This window comes from Theobroma cacao, chromosome 6 (assembly GCF_000208745.1).
Source record: "Theobroma cacao cultivar B97-61/B2 chromosome 6, Criollo_cocoa_genome_V2, whole genome shotgun sequence".
Taxonomy (NCBI): Eukaryota; Viridiplantae; Streptophyta; class Magnoliopsida; order Malvales; family Malvaceae; genus Theobroma; species Theobroma cacao.
This window is the reverse complement of record NC_030855.1, coordinates 7268198-7279988: the sequence shown is the minus strand read 5'-3', so window position 1 is coordinate 7279988 and position 11791 is coordinate 7268198. Positions and strand designations below refer to the sequence as shown.

The following is an 11791-nucleotide window of genomic DNA, read 5'->3' as shown; positions in this document are numbered from 1 at the left end:
CAAGGCAACACACACAGTTTTAAGTGCAGAATTTTGCTTCTATTTGTACTTAATTTCAGCAACTAAAATATGTAATTGTTACACATTTATTATTGGATATGTGGACAGCAAAATCATGAAATGTTCATGATTAAATATACTCATTTTAAGCAAGAAATTGGAGCAAAAAGTGAAAGCATCCAGCTCACTGTTATGACATGAATTTTTGTCTTAATTGACAAGAAAGTCTTGGAAATTATTCTGAAAAAATTCTAGAAAAATTATCTTTATTAAAATGTTCAATAAGGATTATATCTGGGAAATATCATGGTCAAATATGTTGATTCAAATAAGAAAATTGGTGCAAATATAAATCTGTCCAGCTCACTATTTTGGCATGAATTTCAATTTTAATTGACAAGAAACTCTAGAAAATTAATTCTGAAAAATTTCAGAAAATTATCTTTCTTAAAATGTTCAATGAGGATTATTTCTGAAAATTTTCATGACCAAAAAAGCTGATTTAAGCTATTAATTATTGAAAGTTTGAAAACAGTTCTAGAGAATAGTTATAGATTGGAAATCGGTTTTGAATGGTAAGATAATCTTGAAAAATTAATTCTGAAACTTTCAGAATATTATCCTCATTTGAAAGGTTCAATTAAAGGATAAAATTTTGAATTTGAATTAATTTTTTGAGTGGCTGGACACTTAATTATTTTAAAAAAATGTCCTTCATATGTGGAACGGCACTCATGACAAAGGTTGTGCATGGTGTTGCCACACATGGATGCCGCACCTCCCATTGCCATGGATACAACCGCTTTATGGAAAGAGGTTGTTTGTTGGAGAAATTGGACACTCAATGATTAGGAAGGATTCTTTTCTTAGCTGATCATTGACTCTTAAATGTTAGGGATATATGCCTAAAATTAAAGAGTTTGAATCCTTAATGGAATCAATCAATTTTGAATTGATTGATAGTAAATCTCCAAAATACTAAGTCTTCCTCATTTGATGAGGACTCCCTAAATTAAGGGATTATGATTTAAATTTGTCAATATCTAATTAGATTAGATAATTTCAATTAAAATGGAAAGTCAACTTGAGTAGATGACATCCTAATCCTATTAGGATAAATTTTAATTAAGATAAATTTACTAATAAATTAGGACTTTTAATAATGACTCTACAATTTGTTAATGGATAATACAAGATTAAAAGTTGGATAAGGACTTTCCTAAAATATTGAGGACACATGATTTGGAACATGAAACCTTTTAAAATGGTTATGACAGATACTCAAATTAGGAAGTTTCCTAAATTGGTTTAGGTTTCTAATTAAAGAAGTTTAATTAGAAAGAACTTACTAATAGAATTAATTCAAATATGATTTGAGCTAGCTAAAGGCCTTGATATGATCAATTCCTTTACTAAGTAATTTTGAAAAATTATTTTTTTAAAAAAATTACTAAATTTTTTCAAACCTAAGCACCAAATGATTTGAACTATGATCCTCAATGGTTAAGTGACATTTTTCAAATGAAATGCAAGATCATCATCATATTGAGCATGTATACTTTATATGTTTATAACTAGATTGTGGATGTTTGTTGATGGTTATGGACTATATACTCAATATGATTGTGGATGTTTGGTTAAACTGCTATTTATGGAAATCTTTTCAAATAGGGTCTGCGAACCCTACCTTATCTTTTACATTCTAGGTTTGTAAAATTCTCTTCTCATCTAACTTCTCTCGAATGTAACTCGAGGTTTCTACATTCAATTGTAATTAGAAATAGGATTAGATTAGGAAAGAAATTTTGTAAATCTGAAGATGGAGATCCAAGGTGCCATGAAGAGCTAAAGGTGGATGCAAGCTAAGGCATGAAGTGCTTAATGTATGCTATCCCTTAGGATTTGACCAACTAGTTTCCTTTTATGGCTCAAGAAAACTAGAGTAGAAAAGTCCATAACCATCCTAGTAGAAAACATATGATAGATTTAATTTTATGCGATATATTAAATGTTATGCATGCTAATCAAATGACACCTTAATAAAATGAAAAAGATAAAATCCCTCGGTAAATATTGAGACACATATCGCATATGATTAAGTTGCCTTCCACCATGTAGCAAGATAACTTGGTTGCTCTTTTAATCGGAGGCTTGTTAAGCACAATTAAGGCCACACTTTTACACGAGTATGTTTGAGCTATTGGCGGGTTTTACTCATCTAGTTTCATAAAATCAGGATGCGTGAAAACTTGATTATTATGGAAACTAAAGGCAAAGGCTAGGCGAAACATATATGATATGTTTAGGCAATGTGTTGTCACCTAGCTGATTTAGGAGTTGTATAGAGATACAATTGGTAAGCTCAGTTACCTACCTAATCCACCTATCTAGTTTGTTGATCACACTCAAGGCCATGACTAGATGGATGGGATCCTAGCCTACTAAGAGAATCCTAGTAGAAATCTCTCGAGGTGATATGGAGGGTTATCATCTTGTAGAAAATAGTGGGAGAACTAGTTAAAATTTTAAAACCTTGTTTTAAATAGTTTATGCATGATATTTACTTATTGCTTTATTTTATCTATTTAGGCATAATTTATATACATGGCTAATAATCTATCACTGCGGAGCATCTTGGATGCAAATAAACTCACTGGCCCAAACTTCCTCAATTGGTTTCGAAACCTCAAGATCATTTTGAAATGGGAGAAGAAATCTTATTTCCTTGGCACTCCTATTCCACCAGTCCCTGTTGTTGATGCTAGTGTTGAGGATAAGGAAGCATATCAACGTCATAAGGATGACGATGATTAGGTAGCATGCATGACGCTAGCCAATATGACCATTGAGCTCCAAAAGAAGCATGAACACATGGATGTCCAATCCATGATTCTTCACCTTAGAGAACTGTTCGATAAGGAGGGTCGCACTAAGAGATATGAGATCTCTAAAGAACTATTTCGATGCAAGATCGCAGAAGGTAGTTTTGTTAGACCCTATGTGCTAGAGATGATTGGACTCATCGAGAGACTTGGACAATTAGGACTAGCAATGGATCATGAGTTAAGTATAGACTTAGATCTACAATTTCTTCTTGACACCTTCAGTCAATTCGTGTTGAACTTCCATATGAATCGATTGAAAGCTACTTTTCCCGAAGTTCTGAATATGCTAGACACGACAGAGAGGTCCATCAGGAAATATAAGGGATCATTGCTTCTTGTTTCTTCTTCCACGACTCATACGAAGCAACAGAAGAAGAAAGCCTAAAAAGGGAAAAAGGTAAAATCCCAAAATGAGAAGGCACTAAAGCCTAAAAGAGGTGTCAAAAAAGAAAAAGAGAAGGATATTTGCCATCATTATGGCAAACTTAGGCATTGGAGGAGGAATTGTAAGAAATACATAGCTACTGTGAGCAAGAAAAAGAAACTTATTGAAGTTTCTGATTTAGGTACTATTTGCTTAATAATTCTACTTTATATATTAAAGGTATATGATACCTCAAATTTGGTTTTCATATGTTGGACATATTGTGAGGACCAAAGATAAAGATGAGTAGGATCTTGGCTGAGGTGGTGACCACATGGATAGACTACTTAAAGCATTAAATGTTACATTGGATGGTTACACCCCTATTTATCTCAACATGTTGGATAATTTATTTGGATGTGTTTGAAACATTAATTAAGTGATTGCCATGGGAATGGCCGGTGAAACATTTGTCTTTAGCATTTGGATGTGGAAGCTTATATGTTTCAAGTTTGAATAATTATTTCGAATCATTATATCATATTTAATTATCCATGCTTCATGTTTATCCTTGCAATGATATTTGATCAATTATGAATTATGTTCAATTGATCAAAAGGTTGAATATTGAATCATATAAAATGGAACTTTCTTAAGAACAAAACATAGAGATGAATGTTCAAGAAAGAAAGCAACTTCATATTGCAATATGATTTGGTCCATATCTCTCCAACATAAAAGCCCATTATGATATTCCAAACCAATATGATTCCAAGTATACATTGAGATGTATATACAACATGGAATATTCAAAAGAGTTTGAATATTACTCTCACAAAGGATCTTGGATTTAGTGGGAGCCCAATGACAATAAAAAGTTTAAGGGGGCCAAATGGCATAACATAAAGTGACACATGCATATGATGCATACAACATAGTCTAGTTGGAATGGTCCCAAGGAGCAAAAGGGATTATAAGTGTATATAAATAAAGTCATATACATCATATAATAAAGGGCTCAAATAGGAAGAAATTTATATTGTTACTTCATGGAACTAATAAAGGATTCTGAACATTGTTAATGTAACAATGGAACCATAATAGTAGGCCCTGGGTTTTATTGGATCTAGATATATTAATATGACATGATGTGATGCATAGACATTTTGAAGATAGATAAAAACAATTAACCACATTGAAGGGCACAAACGAGTCTACATGGAGACACGATTGCTAGATGGATTTGAATCCACATACAATGAGGTAGTAATTGGTTTTGTGCTAGTGGGAGATGTTAGGATGAACCCTGTAGCCAATTGGGATTGGTTAAGTCTTGATTCTAATCATGCAACAATATCGTTCATGTTAAATGATTAAAGGTTTTCCTTCATCAATAAGACATCAATTATAATAAGTTATAAGTCTAATTGGATAAAGTCCATGAGATTAATATGCCTTGCAAGGGAACTGTAATGGGTTACAGTTATGAGATCCTTATACATCAAAGCGTAATCTCTAAATGTTCCTAGTCAATGTATCATTGAGATTGGATATCAATGATACCTAGAGACTAGTACATTCTATGTTTCTTACTTGAGAAGTAAGCAACCGATCTTATAGGTTGAAGTATAGAGATACTTGAAACTAGAATGTAGGTGCTTGCTTAGGAAAGCAAGTTCACTGAATGCGAAAGATATAGGCTTAAGATTTGAATCTCTGATCTAAATTGTGTGGTACTTATGACAAAAAAAATCGAATTTATAGAGTTTTTGCACAAATCTAAATGTAGTTCTCTTAACTTACCAATAAAGAAATGGAGAACTTTCCGAATTTGGATTTTCTGGAACAGTGTTCTTCTACCTCTAGTTCAGGGGAGGTCTCAATTTTCAAGTAACTTAACAGAAAAGAGATGTCTAAATTTACTTAACAAGAGGGCTTGTTACACAATCTTCTGTCATTCTCATAAACTCAGCCAATGAACAGATAAACAGAAAAGAGAGAAAGAATCTGAATTTGGATTCATCAAAAGAGTCTCCCTGCATTATTAATAAAGAATCTCATAAACCGCCATGACAAGTGCATTTGGTATTTCACTCAAGTGTCTATGCAAAACTTTTCATGTATCAGTTGTGTAAATACTCCCTAGACTTGAGACACCAGGTTGTCTTATGTGTGGAGTGCTATGTTTTGATTTCATCCCTATAGGTGCCTAACCAAAGATGCCAAAATTGGATGCTTTTGGGTATAGCATGAAGCATGTGAAGACAAATGAGTGGTCAAGATAGGAATCATCACCCAAAATGATGCAGGGGACATATCTTAACTGTTTTGGTTGATATTAGCTTATTCAAGTCCTTGGCCAAGGTGACTTGAAGATTATGAAAGGAGTTTCATAAGTCTTTATAAAGCTAATAATCAAACTTTAAGAACGAATATGGAGATCAATAAGAGTAGACACTGCACCGTGCTTTTATCATCTCTGGGATATATGATGAGCGAATGAATTACATTGAAAGGCTAATCACTAAAAGGTTGAGTTAAACCATCTTGACTCTTCTAACATTTGAGTGGCCATGATGAATTACTAGATCCCAATCTTGGTCTATGAACTCTAGGTAGTTAACTTGATTAATGATAAATTTAAAGTAGTTTAAATTTATCTAATTCAAAGTTTAACTTAAGAATTATATGTTGAGTTTATTGCCAACATGTTAGAAGCTTAATGGGTCACACACTTAAAATGAATGTTGAAAATAAAATGGGAGAGGTGATTAAGTTGGACTTAATCAAATTAGAAGTTATGAGTTTCTCAAGCACTTGATTAAAATTGTTTAATTAAGTTATGCTTAATTAATTAAATTGTTTAATTAAGTCATTGGGCCTAATTGATTAAAATTATTTAAGTAAATTGTTGGGCCTAATTAATTAAATTATTTAATTAAGTTATTGAACCTAATTGATTAAATTAAACAATTAAGTTAACTAGGCTTCTTAAGGACTTAATTAAATTATTTAATCAAATTATTAGATTAATTGGCAATTACAAAATAGTTTTGTAATTAGGGTTTAAAATTAATCCAAGATGTAAATACCTTGCTATAGCCTCCAAACAAATTGAGAGAGAACGGCTGAAAAATTAAGAGAACGGCACATTAGAAATTTCTTTTGTCTTGTCGTACTTTGTGTGAAGAAAATAGTTTTTTATTCACTTGATTTCTTTTGTGTGTTCTGCCCAAAATTTTTGTGTGGATTATACGTTTATGAAACTCATCTTTGCTGGCACATTGTTAAGGCATAGCACTCCCAATCCTTCAAGAAGGATTTTTTATTTCATTAGTGTGGATCACGATTAGAGGCTGCATAAGGATTCCTTGAACAGCTTTTGTTTGCAACAACCGGACTGAGGTGGGTGAGCTTTTTGAAGGCTGATTTGGTGGTTTAACAAAGGATTCATCAACCTTTGTTATTTAGGTAAACTTGATATGATCATATATATTTTATTTTTAATTTAATTCTATGCTCAATTTGGCATGGAAGAGATCTTACAAGGGTGAGGCGAAATTTAATTTTTAAATTTATTTCTGCTACATTTTATTTGTATTTGATGCATGATCAGCCTTCACCCAATAGTATGAAACTTTAGTGTACCAAGTCCTCGAATTGATTTTTGAGCTTTGCTGGTGCCATCTAGTAACATGGAATAAAAATTGGATTGGTGTCCTGCACCAAGTCTATACAAAACTTTGTCTCCCTTTCTAGAAGTAATTTGGGTAGCATCTTAAGAAACACGTTTGCAAATTCTCCCATAATTGGCACATCGACCACATTAGCCACTTCTACTAGGGTATCTCATTGGGAAAGCCTCAACTTACACAAACGACTAAATTAAGAAATAATTATGTGACCATAGAGATTTCATGTTTTGAAACAACAAAATAATTTTTTTATCTTTGAAATATCCCATATTTTGAAGTGCCATGATGATTTGCAAAGTAGTGTGGAGAAATGATTCCAATTAGACATGTTTTCAAGCTTGTTTTTACATAACATTTAAAATGGATCAGTCCAATGCAAGATGAACTTGAGGTAATTAACAAGAGTGGAACTTGGACTTTGGTTGACAAGCCATCAAACTAGCATGTCTTTGGAGTTAAATGGGTGTTTAGAAGGAAGCTTAATGGTAATGGAACCTTGAACAAACACAAGGTAAGGTTTGTTGGGAAGGGATGCAGTTAGTTACCAAGGATTGATTATATGGAGACATATGTTCTTGTGGCTCGTTATGACACAATCAAAGTGCTACTAGCTTTATCTACAGCTCTTAGTTGGAAAGTATATCATCTTGATGTGAAATTCGCATTTCTCAATGGCATCCTTTAAGATGATATATACATTGAACAATTAGAAAGATTTGAACAGATGTCAAACCAAAATAAAGTCTATAAATTGCATAAAGCTTTGTATGGCTTGAAGCAGGCCCAAGCACGCGGTACAACAAGATTGACGCTCACCTGACAACGTAGGGATTTGTGAAAAGGTATAATGAAGCTACACTTTACATTCTCAAATTAAAGGGTCAAGCATTGCTTATTTTGTCCTTATATATTAATGATCTTTTAATTACAAGGAGGAATGATGATGCATTTTGCAAGTTCAAGCTTGAGATGCAAAATGAATTTGATATGATAGACCTAGGATTAATAAGCTACTTTCTTGGGCTTCGAATTAAACAATCAATTGATGGTGCTATCTCAGAAAAGTTATATTACTAATGTGTTAAAAAGGTTCCGCTTGAACCAAAGTAAGCTTACTACAACCCCACTTGTTGCAAATGAAAAATTGTCAATCAACAAAGGTAATAAGCTCCTAAACCCTTCTATATATAGGAGTTTAATTGGGTGCCTACTTTACATATGTTCCGTTTGACCAAATGTGATGTTTTTTGTTAGTTCATTATCAAGATTCACAAAGGAACCAACAAACCTGCACTACACAATTGGTTAACCAAACTTTAAGTACTTAAAAGGAACATTGAATTATGGAATCCATCTCACAAGAAAGATTGAAATTAAGCTTACTAGACACTTAAACAGTGAGTGGACAAGTAATGTTGATGACTCCAAAAGTACCTTTAGCTATGTCTTTACTCTCGATAATGGAGTTTTCTCATGGAACTCTCACAAACAATCAGTTTTTGCTCAACCATCTACTGAAGCAGGATATATATCTGCTGATGTAGCTTTAAACCAAGCAATATGGTTAAGAAAGATTATTACTAATTTGCACTTCCCACAAACTATGCCACTAATCTACTTGTTGATAATAAATTGACCATTGCAATCTTGTTTATCATGGAAAAACAAAGCACATCAACTTGAAGTTTCATTCCATTAGAGATGCTAAGAAGAGAAGTGTGATACATGTTCAGTATTGCAATTTAGAAATACAACTAGATGATATTATGACAAAATCAAGGTTTTAAAATTCTTAGAGATAAGCTCGACATTTTTTATGCAAGTGTTAAGAAAGAGTGTTAAAAGTAACATTTTCATGGTCATGGCCATATGAGTACTCGTCTACTAACCAAGTCAACCATATTAGCTGAAAACTAGCTTACATCTAATTCACTCTCTTTAGTGTACATGTAACCTTGCATGGCCCTTTATGCGATAGTGTAAACACTTGTTTTTAGCTTTGTACAATTGTTATTACACCTTTATCACTACTTAAATGTGTTGTAAACCAGATGTAATGAATATGAATTAATACATAATCTTTTATACTTTATCTAAGTCTTAAGGTCTCTGTTCGCCTCAGTTCAATGCGTTTATAATAGAAGCTGTCCTTGCAACTAATATACAAGCTCATATTGAGATAACATGCCCTTCTTTGTTGGTCGAGTGCTCATTAGTGTGACCTTGGTTCTCTACTTGGTTAAAAAAAAATTCATCAAGAGTAGTGTTAGGCTTTTGTTTAGTGGTTTCTAGATCTTTGACGGTGATGTCTAATTGGGTGTTATAGGAATACTTCTTGATAAAGGCTTGAGTAATCTCTTTTTAATCTTCAATTATGGTCTTGAATTGGCTATGAACAAATTAAAGGTGGCCTCAGATAGGGTCATAAGGAAAGCTGAAGTTAACTGTTATTTAGATAGGCTTCTAAGTTGTAAGACAACAATAAACTATTTCAAGTGTACCTGAGGGTCTTCAATTCCATCAAATTTGTCTATAGTGGACATTTTAAAGTTGATCAATAGGCAAAATTCAAGCTTTAAGTTTAACCTCTCAACTTTAAAAGGTAACTATCAAAAGACGATGCCTTTTTCACCATGACTTGAATATTCTGAATCACTTTCTTTTCAAAGGATTCCTCCTAAGACTCATGGGCTTTCTCATTTGACTTTTGGGATACTTCTTTAAAAGAATTTGACTCAACCTTATTCTTCCTTAGTAAGATTTGAATAGAAAAATCTTCATCATTTTCCCTGGTGCCTAGTTCTATGGATTTATTTTTCCTTCCCTTGGAAATTTCCACCAATTCTATAGTGACACTTTGCATATTTTGATACAATTGTTTTAGTTTTTCATCCTTGAAGGCTATCCATTTCATAATCTTTCAGTTGATTAGCGATTTCTTTTAGCATTTTCTTTTCATTATTTTCCTTGATTTCGTCAAAAGACACAATTGTTTTTGGCAAGTCGAAGTATTCTACCAGATTTCTTACTATCTTATCTACAATGTCACAATTGTAAACTTGTGGCCTCGATTTTGTTGAAGGGCTTGTTGTGATGTCTACAAGACAAAGATAAAAACACCAAAATTTTTAAGGTTCTTTTTTGTTTCCTCTTTAAGTCTCAAGAAAAGAAGTAAAAGAAAATATGACATGCACATTCACAATGCAACAATGGTCAAATTTATAAGATAATTTTTAGCTAATCTATACTTGTGAAATTTCATTTCATCTTTACTTCTCTACAAGGTCTAATGGCCTACACAACTTGATTGTTAATTAACCTCGTTCCTAGATTGGTAAGTTCACAACAGTAAAAAATCGGTAGACACGTCAACTCCATCATAGGTCGAAAGGTATTGCCACAGATGAGAAGAAGATTCAAAACATCTATTTTGTATTAACCTTCAGTTGAATACCAAATGATTTTTTAAAATGTAAAATTAGTTTAATTTTTCAATTTATCAAACAACATATACATTAACATGATAAATAATATTGAAATTTTAATAATAAATAATTAATTTTTATGCTACAAGGTATAATGGCCTTTACATGGTTGTTTGTTATGTATTTCTTACTATTATTATAGTTATTTAGATTTTAAAAATTTTATATGTGACTTGCTAACGTGATACAAGTATGACATGGAGTTAAGCACGTTTAAGTTTTTTATAATCGTGTCAACTTGTTTATGACATGAAAATATATATATCTTAATGTGAAACCCTTAATTTGCAAAAGAGAATAGATTGAGAAATCTTTAGGTGAGCATAAAGATTTCATATTTTAAAACATCAAACTAAGTTTTTGTACTTGAAAAATCTCATATTTTGATGCGGCAAGATGATTTGCAAAGTGGTGTGGAGTAATGAGTCCAATTGGATATGCTTTTAAGCTTATTTTTACATTCTATAGCAAATCTATCGGTAAATATTGAACAAGTATCTATACATTTTGCCAGAAAGTTTTTTAAAAAGATCATGATGAACAATTATGTTCAAAGTCGATGGTGCTGCCCAAATGAGTCCCAGTGAAGTGGGGATTGGTGGGGTTTTGTGTGATGAATATGGACACATCAAAATCTTGTTTTCCAAGTCCATGGGGGTTAGAGACTCTAGTTGTCACGACTCAACCCGGAGGTCAGTGATTGGCGCACGAGCCTAGCAAACAAGTCCACTAGACCCAAGCAAGCCTCATAATCCAAAATCATATAACACAAAGCCAAGGGATTCCATAATCAAATATTCACAATAAAACCAAATATATTACATTATCCATGGCATATAATTCATACAAATATTTATAAGGCCATACGTTGGCCATTCAAGGCGACTTCACTCATAACAACCCTTACATAAGTTCATATGGCACAATGTGTCTACATACATAACCACAGCCAACCCTATGCAGAAGCTTGTGACGGACTTAGCGGAGTGAGAACATCAAAACCGAAACCTATCGGATGCCACAATCGGTCTGTCGTGGGACGACCTTTACCACATAGCACTATGGCCTATTTTATCTACACACAGTATGCAAATGGGTGAGTAATATAATACTCAGTGAGTAGTACAGATAAACAAAATCATACATACATACATACATACATATATATATATATAAATATATATATATATATATATATATATATATATATAATCACATAATAAATATTGCACTCTTGGTGCATCAACATAATCCAACAAACATCTCTAAACATAGGGCATATCATTATCCGTAAAACTTCCAATATAAGGGCATGTCATCATCCTCAATGTCTCCAAAAATCATCACACATATCATTAGGCT

At 32.6% G+C, this 11791-nt stretch overlaps 1 protein-coding gene and 1 long non-coding RNA gene across 2 annotated transcripts in view; one reads left to right on the top strand and one right to left on the bottom strand.

The window, feature by feature from the left end:
- On the top strand, window positions 2824-3270 carry LOC108662425. The gene has a single exon (XM_018122783.1). The coding sequence runs from the start codon at window positions 2824-2826 to the stop codon at window positions 3268-3270; it is 447 nt and encodes a 148-aa protein (XP_017978272.1).
- Window positions 11225-11791, bottom strand: part of LOC108662626 — a 2868-nt gene continuing 2301 nt past the window's right edge. Inside the window, exon 2 of the long non-coding RNA XR_001928594.1 lies at window positions 11225-11504. This is a non-coding gene — a long non-coding RNA (uncharacterized LOC108662626). The remainder of the gene's footprint in view (window positions 11505-11791) is intronic.

Bases quoted from the DNA above. Each gene is read 5' to 3' on its own strand.
- LOC108662425 (XM_018122783.1), top strand. From the start codon at position 2,824: ATGACGCTAGCCAATATGACCATTGAGCTCCAAAAGAAGCATGAACAC.